The following is a 22,045-nucleotide window of genomic DNA, read 5'->3' on the forward strand; positions in this document are numbered from 1 at the left end:
GATTATTAGAAAGGAAACTTGAAAAATACTAATGATAATGACTCATGATTCCAAATTATCACAACACTTTGAAAGCATGTTAAAACCCAAACCTCATACATATGAATAAGCGTGTACTTAGAGGTAGAGTATATAAACATTCTTTTCAGGAGTGAAGTTTTCACTTGGAGCATTCCAATTGGGCCATCTAGTCCCACAGCTTTGCTTTCCCCGACCCGATCTAAATTAGGTTCCCTGTTATCTGCTCTCATATCATCCTATACTTCTCTGATAACACTCGTTTCAGTGAATAATTATATGTGTGCATAATTTAATTAAAGTTCCTCCCTCAATAGGCAATGAGATCTATAAGGGCAGACCTCATCTGTCTTTTTATTACTTTTTCTCCAACACCTAGCACAATGCCTGACATAAAGTAGACAATAAATTAGTTGGATGAGTGAATGTACTAATTTAATTAATTCCTTTGGCTGAGCTAACCTCTGGAATCTTGATCATCATCACAAGTATAATTCTGTCCCTATCACCGCTTCCCACCTCTGTGACAGCTGAGGTGTACACATAACCTTGGGTCATAGAGGGCTTTCATTTTAATCAACAACACACCACCCTGCGCTTTGGTAACTGGTAATAGGTAAAGGTTTCAATGCTAAATTGTACATGGGCAGGTGGAGAAAACTCTTGGGCCATCTGTCAAATCACAAAGACCTTCTCACTGATACCTTAAGCTCAAGGACTAGGTAATTTTAAAGTCACCAGTAGTTGGATTTTCTAGATGTCTTAATAAAGAAGACCAGAAACCAGAAAGAAAGAAATGTTTCTTAACCTAAAGATCTAAATTTATACTTGAATGGTCTCCATATGTGAGAAAATGTCCATTATATTAGGTAAGGTGACTGAAAAAGCCAAAGTTGTAGAGCATGATACGACAGATGGGGATTTACTACTAACCTCTCTTTAAAAGGTGTATGGGCTCAAGGTTCCACTAACCTAGAAGGTTCTTCCCCCAGGGTTCACAGAAGTGCCTCAGGGAAGCCCATTCAAAATGAAGTGCATAATTGTGTGTGGATGCGTATCACTTGGGAGAAGAGAGTCCACAGTTTTCAGATTCCCAAGGCAGCTTGTGACCAAAAATAAAAGGGATCAAAACCACAGATCCAGTCACTTTGAAGCAGCCGTAGTTCAGATCAGCACTTAACTGTCCCGATAACTGAAGGTCAATTTTCTAAAACAACAAACTAAACTCCAACAACAGGCTAACAGCTGAGCTTCTAGCTTGTTGACCTTCTGTTCCTTAAGTAAAGGGTTTTTAATTAAACAAACAAACATTAGGGACTGTTAGAGTCCTCTGTGGGGTGTTAACACATTGAAAGAGAACATTTTTTGTTGCTGTTTCCAGGCCCCCACTGTTTGTTTACCTGTGTTTCACTAAAGGAACTGCTTCCTTGAGGAACTCTGGTTATTCTCTTTATAGGAAACTATTGCAACATGCCCTCTTCTTTCCTATATCAGGTCATGAACTGCTAAGAGGTCAGGGAGCATATCATACATATCATAAGATCACTTCCCTTCTGTACCTACAACAGTGTTCAGCATGTAGAAGGCATACAAGAAATTTTGATTAAAACCTGTGTTTTGGCTATTTCCTCCACTGCTCTAACTAAAAAGCAAATTCAACCTCTCATCTCTTTATTATAATACAAATGCAATATAGCATACATTATTTCAATGCAGTTTTCTAGTAAAACTAGAACTAGATTATGCTCACAAGAGTCATCCCACTTGGTGTGCAGTGCATTTCAGTTCAATTCAGCAAGCACCTACTGTGTGCCAGGCAGTGGTCCAGATAACAAAGATTTTAGCAGGCGCAATAAAGATCAAGATATGGCTTTTCTACCCAGAAGGAATTTATGTTATAGTCAAAAAGACAATCATGTATTCACTCAATTTAATGTGGTAAATGTCATAAAACTAGCATGAGCAAAATGCTATGGGGATACAGTAGAAGTTATGATTTTTTTCCTACCCAGGAGAAGCTTGAGAAGGCTTCAAAGAGCAGGTGACTTCTGAACTGAGCCTTGAAAGATTAGAGGGAGTTTACATGGTAAAGAACCCAATGCAAGAAGGCACAGAGCCATGTAAAAGGAGATTGAACCCATGATCCTCTCTCTGTTCCTCAAATCTAGTTCTCTTTCAGGATGTCCTATTTCAGTGAATGACAAGAACATCTACTCAGCCATGTTATTCAGATACTTGGAAGACACCTTTAACCACCGGTTACAAGAAATTCCTTACCAGTCCTGCTATTTTTGCTTCCTATATATCTCTGGGACATCTTTCCGTATTTGCTACCACCGTTGTCCAAGCCATCATCTCTTACCTGGATTACTGCACTGGCCTCCTAAATGGACTCCTTGCCTCCACTTTTGTTCCCTTCCATTCCATTTTCCACAAACCAATGAGAATGACCTTTTCAAAATGTGGTTCTGTTCACATGACCTCTCCCTGCCTAAAAGCTTCATTTATTTCCCACTGTTTGTGAGATAAAGAATGAACTTTAGTCTAGATGCAGACTAAGAAAAGAGTTTTCTAATTAAAACTGAAATTGAATTAAAGCCACATTAATACCAAGTTACCAAGTTCAAATTGACTTGTTTACCTAAAAAGTGGACTCTCAGACTTAGTCAGTTGCTACAAACCAAAAACAATGTTAACTCACAGGAATAAGATGTTTACAGCATTTGTTTCATACACAATGATGAAAATGGAGATTTTTTTTTTGGTCATAAGTCAGTTCTTGCTCAGAGAAGTCAGTAAGTGGATTTCTATACTATCTTAATGTGCAACCATAAACTTAAAAAGCAACCGTGACATTTAGAACATGCTTTAAAAGTTTCTACAGAAAAATGCCAGCTTTCCAAGTATATGCAATGCATTTTTTCATCTTCTCTATAGTGAATTAAATAATTGGTACACAAATGTGGCCTCTGATGTGAAAAAACTGTGGGTCACCCCTCACACATCTATCACCTAATTTAATTTGAAATCAAAACCATATAACTTTGATAAATAACTTTCCTAATTTAAAGGAGGGAGTATGAAATGAACCTCAGTTTTGAAAGTCTATTAAATTGAAAAATTTAAACAAAAGGAGGCTTTAGAACATTACTTGTTTGTACCCAAAGTCCAAAAATTTTCCAATTTAGCCTTAAAAATGCTGATGGGGAAGCTAAAGCTCCAAATAACTTGTTCTAATATTTCTGTGTATCACGAGAAAACAGGGGAGCAGCTAAAAAACGAAGTAGTAACTAGTTAAAATAACAAAGTTAACAACCAATTGTGAAGGGGCTAGCAGAAGGAGCACTGACTTTTCTAACTACTGGGATTTGGATGTGATGGAACAAAATCACTAAACTTGAAGATTAGTTGTAAATAAGCACCCGGTTGTAAATAAGCAGAGCTGTAGCTTGAATAACTGTTCACTTTGCTAAATGACTGTATCCACTTTATTATCAACTCTCCTTGATGTAGGCATTAAATCCAATTTTGAGCATCACAGCAGTCTACTTCCATTTTCATTACCGATGTCAAGCAGAACTTTCTCATTTTTAAAGTATCACTCTTTCTAGCATAAATTTAGAACAGCAAAAGGAGTTACCAAGACAGTACTGCAGTAGGATTTAGTAACTTTAGCTAAAAAGGCACCTTCAGGGAGTTCGATAAGATGCAAAGACATGTCTAATAAATTCTACTGATGGTTCTGACTTTTAAAATGAGGGAAAATGCTAGTGTAATTTTAGGCTTGAAACTTTAAGACATTCTTTCACATAGGAGTAAGTTTAACCTTGGGCATAGCTTCAAAGAGCTAGGTGGAGCTCCCTGATTCTTATCCCACTGAAGGGCCTTCAAGATGAGGCTCAGGATTTTTAAAGGAAAAAAAATGTAGAACAGAGAAATAAGATGGAAGCTAAAGATCTTAAAGATCTAGCTCCTTTTGCTACAGAAGGGGATTTCCAAGTTTTGTACCAGCTATAAAATTCTGATGATTCCCAAAGTCCCTGCAGAGTGTTCTAAAGTAGGAAGGCCAAAGAGAGCAAGTTTTTCTAAAGAAAGTGTTTGTGTTCCCAAAAGAAGAAAAGGACACTAATTTTATAAGTAAATAAAAACAAATTTTTATCAAAGTGTTTATCTTCAGTGTTCCTCGTATTAACAGGACTTATTCCCAATGATATTACATTACTGATGTCATTTGTAGACAAACAAACAAAAAGCACCCAATTAAGAGAAAGTTATTTTTATTACTGAATGGTTTAGAAAGGAAATCAACACTTGCTACATAGTTGGAAGGCAGCTAACATATTCTATAAATTACACATTTCCTCAATTAAAAGATTCTGGTGCAAATACAATCAGCCAAATGGCAATGTGAGGAAGACAAAGTCAAATTATGAAACTCTTTTTCTCTCCAGACTGGACCTGAAGGCCTCTTTTCAAGAGAGATCACTCCACACATTTGAACACAGGAGACTGAGGAAATCATGAGTACTGCTCAGGACTGCAGTAATAATAATAATAATCACAGAAACATAAATAACAATAGCAGCTACCATCTACTGAGTTGTTACTACATGCCAAGCACAGTGCTTAAATGCTTTCTGTGGATTACTTTATTTCAGTCTTATCACAATCCTATGAGCTAAGTAGTTAATACCCCCATTTTACAGATAAGAAAATTGGGACACAGGAAGGTTATATGACTCACTTTAACTTCAAACCCAGGTCTTCTGTCTGTAAGGGTGAAGCTCTTTACCACTACACTATACGCTGTTTTCTTATAACTATTCATTGTACTAAAATTTCATTCTTTTTGTGAAGTTAGTATACTGTCAATTCCTCTTTTTCTGCTCTAGAGCTGTTACGAAAAATAGATCAGCTAATACGCAGTTAACTAGACAAACTGTAAATATAAAATATTTACAGAGAAAAAAAGAGATGTGTTAGTCGATCAATGTAGAAACGTTCACTTCTTTATTCTGGTTTCTAAAACACATACATATATACTGTATAGGCAGATCTGTTTAGAAATAATTTATATTTGCCCATGAATTCCCGACTATTTAAAAAAATATCCTATTGCATTGTTTTGCGTATTGGCAAAACTGAAGTTAAATAAAATATGAAAAATAGTCTATTCTATTAAATATTCTATTAAACAAAAAGAGTTGAGAATTAACTGAGTCTTATATGTTCTTTTAATATGTAAAAATTCATGGTATATTACAACAAATCAATTATCACTAGTTCAGTGAAAAGTCACTTTACTATCGGTGTGTCACTTTACCATCTTCCCCATAAAACACTATAGGAAACAATAATCCCCTAGAAAGTATTTTATATTTCACTTGATACAAAAGGAGAGAGAAAACTGAGGGAGGAGCCCAAATTGCAAAACGATGTGAAAACAGCTCTTTATTCAGAGCCACTAGACCTTATAAAGCAGTTCTGCCCCTGGCTTTATCACTAACTCTGCTTCGTGACCATGTCACTAACTTAATTTCTGTGGGTTTGCTTTCTCCATCTGTAAAATCAGCGAGTTGAACAAAAGGATCTCTTATGATGTTGCAGTTCTATAAGTCTATGATTCTGAGCCAAAGGACTACTATTGATTGTTTTCTTGAATACTACAGGGTGAGTCACAATTTTCAGTGAAAGAACTATTCACTATCTTGGGCACAGGTATGGAAACTTCTAGCTGAGGACAAATTTCTGCCATAAGGTTAAAGATTAACAGGAAACAGACATTTTATCCAAATACACTCAGTGTTCTATAGCCCAATAGATCTGCTCATTAGGCAATATAGTTTTCATTCATTCTGTCCGCATTTTACATGTTACTCTCCCAGCTAAGCATAATCTGTCTGTATTTTTTTTAACATCTTTATTGGAGTATAATTGCTTTACAATGGTGTGTTAGTTTCTGCTTTATAACAAAGTGAATCAGCTATACATATACATATATCCCCATGTCTCCTCCCTCTTGCGTCTCCCTCCCACCCTCCCTATCCCACTCCTCTAGGTGGTCACAAAGCACCGAGCTGATCTCCCTGTGCTATGCGGCTGCTTCCCACTAGCTATCTATTTTACATTTGGTAGTGTATATATGCCCATACAACTCTCTCACTTTGTCCCAGTTTACCCTTCCCCCACCCCGTGTCTGTATTATATCACTACCCAAAGAGAAATCACATGTACGTTTGAAAACCAAAATGTTAAGTTTGCAAAGGAAGGGCATAATTTTGTGTTTCAGGTCGTCGCTGTTTGACAACATGCAGTGAACCAACTGTCACCAACATGTGAGATCTACCTTACCAAGTTGCATTAGGAAGTGAGGAAAATTATCAAGATCTGGGCCAGCAATCTAGCACCTAGCACCTAACCTAGTCAGTCAAAGGTAAAGATAAAGATAAGCAAACTAATACTTGTAGAATGATGACTACTGGGTACTAGGATCTACAAAGAACGCTATCACATAAGCTCTATTTCACTAATGAGGACATTCAGACTGAGAGATTAATTTGGCCAAAGTCACACAGCTAGTAAATGATCAGGCCAGGATTTAAACAGGTCTTCAGACTTTCAGGCCACTCCTTTTAGTATTACACAGTGCTAAAGTAAGATGATTATTCAAATGGTAACACAGCTACAGTGATTGAACCCTCAACTGTTTAAGCAGTGTACAGAACAGCATGTACCCGTTAGGACCCAGGAGTGTGCTTGAGAAGCTCTGCAATGGAATAGAAAGAGACACAAATGTCATTCTAAGATAACACCCTCCAGAAGAATGTAAATTATTTACAACCCAGTCCGTCCACTTAAGGGCAATTCAGAAAGCTCTGGGCAAGTAAATAATTCCACTTTTAGCACACTTTAAGACTTAAAGTCATACATATAATCAACAGGCAATGTGAATCATAGTGGAGGGCAAGTAAATGATCTTTCAGCTGTAACAAGACAAAGAGATGCTTTTAAAAAAACTGCCTTTTGGTGGAATAATTATCACAGTTCGTCTATGATTGGTATAAGTGCACATCCAGGTATGCATATATAAATGTACCAGCTTCCAGCAAATATAAAAATAAGTATTATCTGGCTCACTATATGAACATCTATTGAGTTAAAAAACAACTTACCTTAGATGAGACTATTCTATTATCACAAAATTTTTGTGCAATGTATGCTTCTGTTTCTGAAACTGGATGATTGCCAACAAATACTGTGCGTGTACCAACTCGTTTCTCTTCTCCAGCACACTGACCAAGAGAAAGAGGAAAAGTCAGTTTTTCATCACATTTCTCCATGCTTCTACCAAGCTCAGAATTCTTGTCTTAACATGTTTGGCTATTGTCTAGAGAGAGAGAGTAGTAGGGGGAGAGGAGAAAACCTTGTTAGGAAATTCAAACTCCACTAAGCTCTTAGTTGCTGACTTAGTGAAGATTATTAGTAAAAGTTTTGTTTGAGCCAACTGCTCTGAGGCCAACATTGCAATTCTAAATGTTTAAATTGAAGTAAGTATCCTAGAGAAACAGTATTTTTACTGCCAGTCATTTTTCTTTCATCCACAGAGTCTCAACCATCACTATCCCAGCAACATACTAACTTAGGAAAGGTCAGATTGGGAATATTTATTTTATTATACAACAACTATTGAGGACAACCTTTGTCAATTTCCTTACTAGACAGCAGAATGCTCTAAACACAAAGTAATTGCTTATAAATACACAGGAATATACTGAATAGAATGGCTGCCTCTATGAATGGAATGATCAACTATTTCTACAATGAAAAGTTGTAATTCTTTGGCTTTACAAAGAAAGACATTCTTTTGTGATCTCTCAGAGCCTACTGTCAAAAAGTCCCATTTCACACAATACAGCTCTAATGCCCCTTTTATATTTTTAAAAAAGAGGTTCATTGAATCTAGAAGTCGCAAGGTTGAGCTCCATTTTTACCTCACCCTTTTATTTCACTGAGGCTTCACTGTTTTCTTATCTTAAATCAGGATAATATACCTTCTTATATAAATCTGGGATAGTCTCTTTTGATGGTACTATTTTATCATGTTTGAGACAACCATTTTTTTAAGTAAAAGGAAGTATGATAAAAACCAATATCCACTTATATATTTCCATTATTTTTTTAAAAAAAGATAATTATAATTTCCAACCTAAAATGTTTTAAAGTATGTAGCCACAAAGATTTCCCTTCAATGATCTATTTAAAGGTCAAAGATACAACTACTCTCTACTCCCAAAATAATCATTTTAAGCAAGACTACTTAGAGGTTGCAAAGTTCTCCAAATGACTATGTTTCGATGTATTCCAGTCTGAATTTTTGTACCTCACATAGATATAGGGAAAATAATTTTTCAGATTAAAAGAACAAGAATTACCCTAAAATACAGATAAGACCTCTTGCCTCATCATTTTCATTTTAAGCTTATTAAATAATTATTTAGTGGGGTATTGCCTCCAAAATCCATAGGGAATCAATGGAAAAGTAACTGAGATAAATTGAAGTAGGAGAGATTTAGCCTGTATATAAAGGATAACTTCTGGAAATCCACCCTGGCATGTGCTAAGGGAGCATTCAATCTATGGCAATCTGGAAAAAGTCAGTAAGTTATCAATGCTGGACAACTTAGCTATTTACCTCCCTGCCCCAAGACAGGGCATTAGAACAACTGATTGTACCAGGTCCTTCGCATGCTAAGGGTCAGTGATTAACAGGTAAATTTTCAAACAGTTCCTGGAAACCAGTAAACAATACCTTTACCAGAATGGTAACTATATACATTTTGATTCAGGGACTGACTTTGTTTGCAACTGTAATATACATGGTCTGACACAGCTTACTGATAAGAGCACTAAATTTTCCATAATATCTTTTTTGCAAAAAGTAAACTGAAAGTGAATACACCTGCTTAAAAGTATACTTTATTCTGCTTCCCCTACCCTAGCTTTCTGTTGCAAGTTACGGTCCCAATGTAGTCTCTACAACAGACCTGAACCTATTATGTACCAATTTGAAGTACAGAAATTGTCAAGTCCATACACACACTACAATTTAAATCCTTTAATTTAATATTCACATGGTTGTTTAGTTTTCCACACAAGCAAGAAGTGGCTATAGAGTAAATAAGGAAGAGCTACCTTTCATGCCAGTTCTCAGATCATTCAACAAATGAAAACAGGGAAGAGGAAAAGAGGTAGATCAGTGAAGCAGGATGTTTCCTGCACTGCCAATATAGATTGTTCTCCTCAGTTAACAGTGGCCACTTAAAACCAAACTGAACTAGCACTTCCCCAATTCTGAATTGTCTTCAACTTTCTTCTGTGGCAGATAACAACATTCCAAAGAACAAAAGGAAGGAACAAGCATAAGGCAATTTTTCAGGCACATGATATTTTTATGAATTCCATGCATTTGCATAGCATTTACAGTTTTACTAAGACCTTCCCCCATATATTATCTCTGATCTATTTCAAGTAAGGCTTAAGTGACCTCTATCTCCATTAAATTGGAGAAAATGGATTGAAATTGCTGTGCAGGTTTGGCGAGGGGGAGAGGGGGATGGGAGATCTCAGCAGTGATCATTGTTAGATGTGGAAATGGGAACCCAAGAGAAGTTGTAAAATGTCCACTCCTGAGGATTTTTCAAAAAAGGACAAAGTCTCCTCAGCTCAGGTGGGTTTGGGTTTGGAGCTGTCTGAGGACTGGGGGTGGAGTGGGGTGAAATAGATGACTTTTCAATGCCTGTTTTGGCCTAAAAATCTGATGAACCCGCAATTTCTGGTAGCATTTACTGCAACCGTATAACGTTCCTTGGTTCACATAAAAATGGCAAAGCTGAACACATGTGTAAATTCACTGTAATTTTTCATTTGCTGCCGACGTAGAGTGTTAAAACAGTGGTTTTAGTTCCTGTGATTTTGAATAATGTAGGTGCCTTAGCCAAGGGAGAGGAACTCCAAGTTCGAATTATTAAAAAAAAAAAATTCCCACTTGGATGGCACACAGTGTAGTCTGGAGTGGGAGTGTATGATTCCTGCCACCTCATAATGAACTTTAATTCATTAGGAGTCCATCCTGTGTTGAAGTGCTTCCCATGCAAATATTCTTAGGAACAGCATTTATTAAAACTGAAATGTGCTAGCAACAATTCTATTTTAATGATACAGCATACACTACAATTAAAAGGGTGGAAAAATATTTAAAAGTGTATTTATAGTATATGAATTAACAGAGAAATCAATTTAATTTTCTTCTTCATGATAAAAATCACCCTTTTGTACTCTTGAATTATACCTCCATACTATAAACTGAATATTGTTTTTTTAAAAAAGTAATTTATACCAAATCATAGTCTCTCAATAAAAACCAGAGTAAAATGGTACTGTTATTCAACCAGTACCATCTTTTTTTTCTTAATTTACTTTATTGAAGTATAGTTGACTTACAATGTTGTGTTAATTTCTGCTGTACAGCAAAGTGATTCAGTTATGCATATATATACATTCTTTTTCATATTCTTTTCCATTATGGCTTATCAGAGGATATTGAATATAGTTCCCTGTACTATACAGTAGGAACTTGTTTATCCATTCTGTATATAATAGTTTGCATCTGCTAATCTGAGGCAATATATTTTTCGAGAAACTTTCTAAGAAGTAGTTTATTTACACAAGAGTCATAGCATAGATCTGATAACTCATTAAGTTATTTAGGAACCATTTATGGATAGTTTGCTAGGTCCAATGGGAAATAAAATCGTCGATAATGTCAGCTAACATTTACTGAGAACTGATTTTGTGTTCTAAGTGGTTAATACGCAGTATCTCAAGACATCCTTACAGCTACCCTATGAGGTAGATACTCTTATTATACCCATGCCCCAGATAACAGCAAAGAAAAAAATAAACAGCAGCCAAAGTGGAAGCACAGAGAGTTTTTGCAGCTTGCCCAGCATCACATTTCATAAGTGGTACAGTAGTCAGGACAATAAGGATTTTACAGTATTATAAGGAAAATGTATTACACATAAAAACATTTTAATAGAAAGTAAAAGCTTCTATGCATCATAAGAATTAAACAGAATGGTCAACTAGTACCATCTTAAAATCCTATGCCTTCGCTAGTCATAAACAAAGAAAGCTGCTGGAATTATAATTCATTTCTTGATGGCCTATAGACTAGTGACTCAAAAAGAACTGAGGGAAAATTGAGACCTTAATACAAGACTGTCATTATGAAAGCTGGCACAGGTTCTGAAACGGAGCTCACCTCTCCATCCATTCCAGGTGTTGGCAGACTTAAATTTATCACTTAGTCATAGATCAGTGGTTCTTAAGTCTGGTCACACGTTGTCTTTAAACATTAGACCAATGGCTGGGTCTTTTATTTAATATTTAATTTAATTTTTCTCAAAGCTCCCCAGGTGACAATTCTAATTTGTAGCCAGGGCTGAGAATGACTGCTACAGAACCTCTCTCTTTGAATTAATGATTGACCTTAACTAACATCCTACAAGTTTTTAGTACACCAGCCACAATCCTACACTTTTTAATTAAAGTAGTTTAAATAATTGGCTTTTCAAAGGATAAAAAAATACAAATAACCATCAAATAGCAACCCCTCTGACCATTTTAAGCTGCTCACAAAATGAGATTCTCCTTCAGTACTCATTTTGCATGTGGCTAATACCCATCAATTACTCAGATCAATGATAATGAAAATTACAGGCCCTGAAAACATGCAAAGCTACTCGGGTTACAGCAAATAATCATCGATGTCATCTCCAACAATCACAGCATTACTTTTATTAATCATCAGACTGCTCTTTGTGAGTGACTAAAGCAAGTAAGAGGACAGCTCTCCTTATCGGTGGGTTCCACATCTGTGGATTCAAGCAACTTCAGATTGAAAATATTTTTTTTTTTTTAATAAGACCGACTTTTTTTTTTTTTTAATTTTATTTATTTATTTATTTATTTATGGCTGTGTTGGGTCTTCGTTTCTGTGTGAGGGCTTTCTCTAGTTGTGGCAAGCGGGGGCCACTCTTCATCGCAGTGCACGGGCCTCTCACTGCTGCGGCCTCTCTGTTGCGGAGCACAGGCTCCAGACGCGCAGGCTCAGTAATTGTGGCTCACAATTAGGTCTTATATATATTCGGTACACATTTTTGGGCCCAGCCGCTCCGCGGCATGTGGGATCTTCCCAGACCAGGGCTCGAACCCGTGTCCCATGCATTGGCAGGCAGATTCTCAACCACTGCGCCACCAGGGAAGCCCAGATTGAAAATATTTTGGGGGTGGGGGGGAGATCCAGAAATTCCAAAAAGCAAAACTTGAATTTGTCGTGCACCTAAAAACTACTTACATAGCATTTACATTATACTAGGTATTATAAGTAATCTAGAGATGATTTAAAGTATATGGAGGATATGCATAGGTTATATGCAAATACTATGCTGTTTTATAGGACTCAAACATCTGCAGAGGGTCCTGAAATCAATCCCCTGCAGATACTGAGGGACGACTATATTTGCTCAAAAATGAACAAAAAATCCTTATTAATAATCTGAACACTTGGCAATGATTTAAAACTGTTCTCCACATCCCAGCCCCAAAGCTATTTTCTTCTCTAAAGCACTAGTATTTTTGAACATTATAATCAGTCTTTAAAAGGCCAAAAGAACTCAAAATTGAAAGAAAGAGCATTTCATCAAAATTTCAGCATTTCTGTACTAAGGTTGGAAGGCGGGGTGCAGAGAGGAGAGCACTACAGTGCCAGGCAACATTTCCGGTGTATTAAGCTTCCTGGTTAAAATTGCCATAATGTATTCAGTGGTCAAATTGCTGAGGTTTCTAAGCCCATCCCATTATAACAAGCCAAGAAGAATAATCTTCATGTGTAATTTACAGTCATAACTCTAAAACGAGTCTTAAAAACTGTACTTTTCTGATTTTGCTTTTCCTGCATCTTCTTTAGCGATTAAGCTGTCTCTCCTTTACTAGAGGTAGTGAAGCAAGACCGAGCCAGGGCATTTTGTCTTCTTGCCTTTAAAGCTTAATTATGGTTATATTAACCGAAACTCTCAAACACCTGATCAAAACACAACTGAATATCCAAAGTACATCCCTAGACACGAAGATAGTCTCTAGGCAGGCATTACCCGATGGCAGCACATTTAATTGAATAGAAACTCCTATAGGAAATGGATATGAAGCACCACAAAAAACACCTAAATCAGCAAGCACAATGCTGAGGAAAAAGCAGTGACCGTGAGGACTTGGATAAGAACAATGCCATGTCTGGAAGCTCAGAGTGAGGCTATCATTATCTAAATGTGATCCACTGAGCAGTTTAATTTCACCAGGAACAATCCATTCTAAGTGTTCCCACTGTGATCCCCCTCCCCACCATGCCATCACCCCCAAGGACCTCAGGGCTACAGAAATGTGGCTCTAAAGAAGAAATGCAGCTTTCTCACAGGATGGCTAATAGAGAGTAGACAGATCAAAAATGCTGTTAAGAATTTAGTGATTCAAGAGTCTAACAGGAATTATTTTTTTAAATGATTCAGAGATTCTTCCATTTATAGAAAGTAATCTCAGACTCTCAAAATTCAGGCTGGGGCTCAGGAACTCCACTTTCCTTGGTAAAAGTATCTCTCCTAAGGCAAACTTAACTCGAGATGAACTGAACACGTCTAAAAGGCCTCAGAAGTTACTTTTCACTTTCACTACCCATATCTACACACCACCTTGCATTCCCAACACTTACCAGACTTTAAAAATCTAAATAGGGAGATACGTAACTTCTAAGGATAGGAGCAACAGTGAGGCTGACTGACATGCCAGCCACGCATTCACCACAGCCCTCAGGAAATGGATAAAAATACACATGCAAATAGAAAGCAAGTATAAAGAAGGCCCCAGGACCTCAAAGCCCAACCTGGCTGAAAAAAAGAACAGAATAAAATACAGATCACAAACCTCAGAGGCAGGAGGGAAAGATGGGACCCTCTCCATACTGACACACGAAAATTTGCTCACACAATGGCAGCTAAATCACAGACAGAACGCTGCAGATTCTCACGCTACTTGTACCAACCCCTGTGATTCTTGTAAAGTTTCCCAGAATTTGGGAAGACAGCCAGTTGGGGCTGGCAAGTTTGTGTACGTCCAAGGGAAGTGCTAGAAGACTTGGTCTGCTCCTTTAAGACTTTGAAGCAGCACTCTGGTGGCCTGGCCTCTATTATTAAGCCATTTGACATCTTTTTTGTTACTCTTCTCCAAAGACCTGATTTGCCTTTGTAACTTTTGATTTTGAAGTATCATCATTTTAAAACATTAGTATCTTATACCACACAGAATTTTCTCCTCATCTTGTAAATTCTTTTCTGACCCATGCCTATAATAAATGGACCAATGTAAGATGTGAGGCTAAAAATCAAACTTTTAAGGAAAGTTCAATTGAACTTTTACTTCCAAGCAGGTAAACAGTATAACAGGAAGAGGTATAATCTAGGTGTTCACTGTCATACACTAACCCCCTCTCCCCCGCCCCGTAAGAGATTATCGGTCATAGCATACACTGAAGCTTCAAAAATGTGTACCGAATATATATAAGACCTAAGCAGATGGTTTTTGTGGCAAAATCCCTTAGGGCTGGAAGATTTTCCTACTTTTTAGAGATCTCATAGGTAGGAAAATTTTATCTCACCAGCAAACAGTAATACCTAACAATGGCAAGGGAAAGAACCACTGGCTATTAGGGTGAAAAATGTCTTTTTCAATATAAGAGACAAATTCTCAGCCAAAAATCTTTCTAGGTCATCAGAGAAGGATTTTTATTACAGTATAAGAAGAGATAAACTCTGGCTAGGAGAAAAAATATATTGTAAAAGAGGTGTCTGATGTCCTGAACAGAGTTTTATCTCCCATTTTAGTGATAGCACCGTTATTACAAAAGTGACAATAAGTTTCCTAGAAAGGTCTAGCAGTTCAAATACATGCTGGAGCATGTCCAGTGAAGCCAATGAATCCAATTTTTCCCCCCTGGAATTGTTAAACATCACACAGAAAGCAAACTAGCTAGAAAAAAATGTCCAAGTTATGATTAGTTTAAATAGCACATCCAGGCTATACCTGTTTTTTTTAAAAATATCCCCAACAAAAGACGTAGGTAAAAAACAAGTTTCCATTGTGGAACATGGCTGAGTTGAATAAGCAAAGAAAACAAGGGGGAGGGGCCTCACAAAAGGTAGCCACTTCTTCAGTGAAACATTTCTACCCTTCCGTTCAACCACATCGTGGCCAACTTCTTGGCTCAAATTACTATGTCCTAAAGACAAGTCTGTTCTTGAAAAAGGCATCCTCCCTATAGGTGAAGGCTTTTAGCGCAAGGTTTGGAGGGAACAGGAGAAGCAATAAAGACATGACCCTGGGAAATACTATTGATACCTATATTTTCTTCAATGTGAGACCCGGGGAACCTCAATTTCCTTAACAGCAAAAAAACCGAAAAGGTCAAGTAACTTAAAAGACTGCTTATAGTAGGATTAACAAAACACCCAGGGATCACTTTAAAGGACGTGAAAGACTATTCATTCAGGTGAAAAAAGGATGGCGCTTGCTGACAGTAACCAACTACGTGAATATTAAAACTCCAGGAATTGGGCTAGCACAGAACCAGGCAGTGGCCTCACATAATTCAAGTGTACGCGTTTTATTTAAAGCAAGAGGGCTTCCCTGGTGGCGCAGTGGTTGAGAGTCTGCCTGCCAATGCAGGGGACACGGGTTCGTGCCCCGGTCCGGGAAGATCCCACATGCCGCGGAGCAACTAGGCCCGTGAGCCACAACTACTGAGCCTGCGCGTCTGGAGCTTGTTCTCCGCAACAAGAGAGGCCGCGACAGTGAGAGGCCCGCGCACCGCGATGAAGAGTGGCCCCCGCTCTCCGCAACTGGAGAAAGCCCTTGCACAGAAACTAAGACCCAACACATCCAAAAAAAAATAAATAAATAAAGCAAGAAAGTTTCCGGCTCTACAGAAGAGGCGTACCCAACTCTGATGCTGCTCTTATCCAGGGGGGCAGGCTGAGTTATGGCCCACTGACAGAGAGCACTTGGTGTTGAAAACACCGTTCATGAAGAGGACCAGGGTTGGCCAGGAAGGCTGATGGGTGGTGTGTCTGGAAGCAAGTGAGGGCCACTCAAAGAGTCCCCTGAAGGCTGTTGTCCGTAACATATGCCATTAGGCCTTTGGAACTGATGATCTGACACCATGTGACTAAAATTAGGAATTCATTTCTCCCTTTGTGGCAGAGCACATGGTCATTTGGGAGCTGTACTGGAATTATTTACATTGTTTCTAAATCACCCTACTTTCCCCCCAAGGCTTTGGATTCCAAGCTGGTGTACACTATAAACACTGGGTGCTGCTATAAACTTAACAGGTGATCTGTTTGTAATTATCCCTAAAACATGCTTAAAAGAAACATTAAAAATGAGCAATATGTTTGAAGTATAATGTATAACCTTCAGAACACTGAGCACAGAAAGAAGAGCACATGAAATAGATATTAAATAATGGCTTGTATGTAAATAAAATTGGTTTGGTTTGCAAAATTTTAATATTTGGCCTTTGAGTACTGCCAACTAGGAATGCCACACAAAGATGGACTAACAAGGACTTCCCTGGTGGTCCAGTGGTTAAGACTCTGCACTTCCACTGCAGGGGGCAAGGACTCCATCCCCGGTGGGGGAACTAAGATCCCATGTAAAAAGATGGACTAAAAAGAATATCAGAATACTCCATTCACTGCTTCACACACTGCATTACATGGAACAAGTTAACAATGAGGTTCCTTAGAGAAGTGGGGAAGGCTGCTCCTTACCCCTCCTGCTGGCTGTTCACAACAAATATTCATGTAGCAAATGCTCTAAGAAGTCTTGTAGTAAAGAAACCTCTTTATCTTTGTGTAAGTCAGCATCTCCCATAGAACTCTTTTTTTCAACCCAAGGAAGATCCAGTGACATCAGGTTCTGTAAAACATGGTTGGGCAATGCTACTCTGATATATTTCTTACCTCACCACAATCAGCTATAGTGGCAAAGCATTTAAGGGTATAAGGTGAGATAATTGTTAAATTTGTGACAATTTCTCTCCCTGTACACCAAAAATAGATAAGGAAAATTAAGTGTTTGGCCATGATCCCAGGTGTGTGCTTTTGCTTCTAAGCCTTAATTATGAGAAGCAAGAAACTAGGAGATCTTGGTTCTAATTGCCTTCTACTACAGATTGGTCTGTGTGTGTATTGGGGGAAGTCCCAGAATTGGTTTCTTCATAGGTAACTTGAGGAGAGCTTGACTAAATTATCTGATCTGACAGGCTGCAGGGGAATTGGGGGCCAGATCTTCTTCTAGCAATAAAATTTGAAATGTGGTTTTGGTTGCTGTATCATTCGCCACCTGTTTCAGCCTGGACCAAAAAACAAAAAACAAACAAAAAAAGAACACCCCCCAATACAAACAAACAAAACCAAACAAACAACAAAAAACCCCCAAAAAACCAACTGTTCAAGGGTCAGAGAGAGATTACCTGTTTGAGGATAAAGAATAATTTATAAATCAATACACATGAGAAGATAATATATTCAGGATGAAATTTATTTATAGGCTTCAAAGTAGACAAGAAGGGAGAAATAAAAGAAACATGAAAAATTACAAAGACCAGGGAAAGGCTTCAGGGTGCTAATTTTGGTACACTAGAAAGTACATTGGCTCTTTGGAGTTTTAAGGATGCCCATTTAAAGCACCACAGTGTCCATTTATTTAATGGTAACGTTTAGATGTGAGAAAATGAATGCCTTCTCAAATGTGCCTGTTACCCAAGGGAAACAGTTTATTCCTCTGATAAAATAGAATGAAATTTATGTCCCGGCACCCAAGGTACAAACAACTTCAAGTTAAAACAGGTTAGGATTAACTGCCACAAGTGTAATTTAAAAAAATAATGAACCACTTAGAATTACAAATTTTAGTTGTACAAAAGGTTTTTGATATAAAATGAAACACACGCAGTGATTTAAAACCACTTGAAAGAATTTTTATTAAAGCAGACACATTCAAAATGTATGACTTCTCAAAAACAAACACTATTCACACTAAGGTCATACCACCCCCAAACCAAACAATTTTTTTTGTTTTGTTTTTTACCAAATAGGACAAATAATAGTTTGAGATTCTATTCAAGTATATAATTGAAAATAGCAATGGGATATTTCCAAAACACACATAGGGGGTATCTAGAACAATTATAAGAATTTACAGCCAACATTAAAATTACCTGGCAAGCTCTGAACAGGAAAAATGCTTTCAGCTAAATCATGAAACAGCATAGCAGTTGTAGCATTAAGCGACTGAGTCAGTGGAACACAAGCTGATTAGTCATGACCAGTACTGGATAATTAAATGTTCGCCAAGACTCAATTCTCCTGATTGCAATGCATTTCACTCTACTTCATGTTATTATTAAAGGCATGTGTGTATGCAAATGTGTTAATGTGTTTCTGAGTCCATTCTTACTCTACTTTGTGAACTCAGATATGATATAAAACTTTCTAAATGTTGACAATCAGAAAATAATCACAGCATTAGTTAAGGGTAGAAAAATGGCAGAAACTGAAAGAATGGAGATGGCCCTCAAACGCTGGAAATTAAAGTGCACTTGCGTTTTTAAGCATTATTAATGAGGGACAATTATGGTGGACTGATGACTATGGATGGGCGGGAATAATCTGAGTATTCCAAGATATTCTGCTTACATCCCTGTTTGGTTCTGAGCCATTTGCTATAGTCTCTGCCCAAGGCCAAAAGCAAGCAGGTACATCTACTCCCTGGGAGGAGGCGCTAAACTTTAAAAAAAAAAAAAAGGAAAACGAAAAGGCAAAGGAGAAAAGTACAAATGTGTCAAACTAAAAGAAAATTAGCTGTGATGAGAACATTCTGCTATAAGACTGCACGCGGCTTCCTCATCATTCTCAATACAACTCTCAAAAGACACCTCCAAAGAAGAACTTTTAAGCAACACATATATTCTAGAAGGAAGAAATTTCTTTAAATGTCAGATTAGTCCTTTAGACCTCATCTTCGATCCTAAAGAATGATGGCAAGAGGAAAAGGTGGGATTCTCCTAATAGTTGCAAGCCTTTCTTAGAAGGCAATGTACCAGAATGATGCTGGACACAGATTTTATGGATTTAGAATCCAATTCAGTCCAGTGTGCCTTTGAGCTTCACTACAATTTTTCATAATGTTGAGCATCAATGTGATGAGGTATCAAAGAATGAGATGTTCACTGCAAATAAGGGGTGGTTCACTCATGCATTTTAAAGATGAACTCCTTCTCAGATGGCTAGGCTCTAAAACAGACACGGAAAATAAAAAGTATTGATGAGGATGTAAAGAAAACGAAATCCTCGTACTGGTAGGAATGCAAAATAGCTCAGCCTTGGCGGAAAACATTTTGGTGGTTTACTAGAAAACTAAGCAAATAATTACTATACGAGCCAGCAATTTTGTTCCTACTTATACACCCAAAAGAACTGGAAACCAGTGTTGAAACAAAAACTTGTGCATTAATGTTCATAGCAGCATTATTTACATAGCCAAAATGAGGAAATAACCCAAATGTCCAACAACTGATAAATGGGTAAACAAAATGGAATACTGCAGAATATTACTCAGCCATAAAAAGGAATGAAGTACTGATACATGCTACAACATAGGTGAACCTCAAAACATTATGTTAAATGAGAAGCTAGACACAAAAGGTCACATACTGTAGGATTTCATTTATATGAAATATTCAGAATAGGTAAATCTATTAAAATAAAAAGGAGATTGGTGGTTGCCAGGAGCTGGGGAGAGGGTGGAGATGGGGAGTAACTACTTAACAGGTATGGAGCTTCCTTTTGGAGTGATGAAAATGTTATGGACCACGACAGAGTTGACGGTTCCACACCATGTGAATGTACTAAATGCCACTGAATCATTCACTTTAACATGGTTAATTCTGTTATGCAAACTTCACCTCAAAAAAAAAAAGTTAACACGCTTACTTTGTAGCAGGTCACAAGGCTTAATATGATATTTATTAAGTCCCTACTATGTGCAAGACACTGGCGACAGAGTGATGAATAAATAGAAACAGTCCTTGCCTTCATGGAGTGTACAGTGTAGCGAGGGAGACAAGACATTAATCAAGTACTTATACAAATCAGCTAAGTGCCAAGAATGAGGGCCGTGTAGTATTCTGAGAGCTGACCCAGCCATGACCACACAACAACCACATACAGCACAAGCTTGCTGATATTGCTCCTCTAGTCCCTGCTTTAATAAGTTTCCCCCTGACATTTAAACCTGAAAACTAAAATCCTTCCTCTGACCTGCAAGGTCTTGCACAGTCAGGTTTTTTCCTCCCACTTCTCCAACCTCTCCCGAGGTCTCTCCTCCTTGCTTACTCTGTTACAGCCCATTGGTCCTCTTTCCATCCCAGGTGAGCTCCAGGTGCCTTCCTGCCCCTGGGCTTTTACTCCATTGCTTCCCTCCACTAGAATACTCTGCCCTCTTCTCTTTACCTTCTGGTAACCACCCTTCAGATCTCTCAACTGTCCCTTCCTCACTAAAGGCTTCCCGATGGCAACTCAAATCAAGAGAGACCAATAACCCGTTATCCGAAATCTGTGTCTGCTACAGGGAATTTACAATGAGCAAAGCAAAGCAAGAAATCTCAATTCAACTTTTCGAAAAGCCATTAACTCCAAGTCTCTGGAAAATTCTCCTCAAACATTCCTGTCAACATTTAACCAAAGAAATCCTTTATGAGTTCCCTGACTTTGCATAAAGTGAATTTTTTAACCTTCTGATTAGCTGCAGTAAAAACAAGGCAGTTATTGTGACAATAAGAACCTTGTATAGTCTACTGACACTAACTCATTAAACATAATTTAATGCGACTGGTTATTGTGATGCCTTGTTAATTGATTTATATACACTTCAGACCATTTTATCCTGAGCAGTATTCAGATTAATCATTTCCCGTTGATTAAATAGTTGATTGAAAAATGGTGGTTATGGTCATTTCTATTAAATAAAAAAACTCAGGCATCAGTCCAGGAATATAATCCTCAACGTAATATTGTTTCTGTGAAGAAAATCAGGTGAGATTTATATTACTTTGACTTCCATGAATATAACCTGCTATAGCGTACAAGGACAAGTTGAAAAGGTTTTCAGGAAGGCCCATCACCCAGCTAGTGTGCACTACGGAAAGAGGCTAGGAACAAGGCAAACACAATTCAAATCAGCCAGCCACGTGCTGTTCTCTTCTCAAGTCTACCTCATTTAATAATCATAAAGTGGGGCAAGGCATTTTGTATAGCACCGATTTCTCTGCAAGCAGAGCAGAGGAATATCACCGACCTATAGAAAGTTCCACACAAAAAAGACTCTGCTAGGGAATTCCCTGGCTGTCCAGTGGTTAGAACTTAGTGATTTCACTGCTGTGGGCCCGGGTTCAATCCCTGGTCGGGGAACTAAGATCCCGCAAGCCGTACAGTGCGGCCAAAAAAAAAAAGGCTCTGCTAAAGCTGTCAAAGGACATTTAAACAATATAACATTATCCCTGTGCTTTCTGGAAGTGAAAATAAATGGCATTTAAAAAATAACATCTCGGGGGCTTCCCTGGTGGCGCAGTGGTTGAGAATCTGCCTGCTAATGCAGGGGACACGGGTTTGAGCCCTGGTCTGGGAGGATCCCACATGCCGTGGAGCAACTGGGCCCGTGAACCACAACTGCTGAGCCTGCGCGTCTGGAGCCTGTGCTCCGCAACAAGAGAGGCCGCGATAGTGAGAGGCCCGCGCACCGCGATGAAGAGTGGCCCCCACTTGCCGCAGCTAGAGAAAGCCCTAGCACAGAAACG

At 38.1% G+C, this 22,045-nt stretch overlaps 1 protein-coding gene across 6 annotated transcripts in view; it reads right to left on the minus strand.

Moving 5' to 3' along the window:
- The window catches only part of ATP11C (ATPase phospholipid transporting 11C), a 172,053-nt gene that overhangs the window by 88,654 nt on the left and 61,354 nt on the right, over window positions 1-22,045 (minus strand). For 4 of the 6 annotated variants that reach the window (XM_057538291.1, XM_057538290.1, XM_057538286.1 and 1 more), the window contains exons 1-2: window positions 14,056-14,180; window positions 7,191-7,310 (exon numbers count right to left, since the gene is read on the minus strand). In XM_057538291.1, the coding sequence (XP_057394274.1) occupies window positions 7,191-7,310; window positions 14,056-14,091 (156 nt within the window). In that variant the 5' untranslated portion in view covers window positions 14,092-14,180. Of the gene's footprint in view, window positions 1-7,190; window positions 7,311-14,055; window positions 14,181-22,045 lie in introns of those variants that run through there. The other 2 variants (XM_057538288.1, XM_057538287.1) reach the window with 1 other exon arrangement.

Source organism: Balaenoptera acutorostrata, chromosome X, assembly GCF_949987535.1.
Source record: "Balaenoptera acutorostrata chromosome X, mBalAcu1.1, whole genome shotgun sequence".
Taxonomy (NCBI): Eukaryota; Metazoa; Chordata; class Mammalia; order Artiodactyla; family Balaenopteridae; genus Balaenoptera; species Balaenoptera acutorostrata.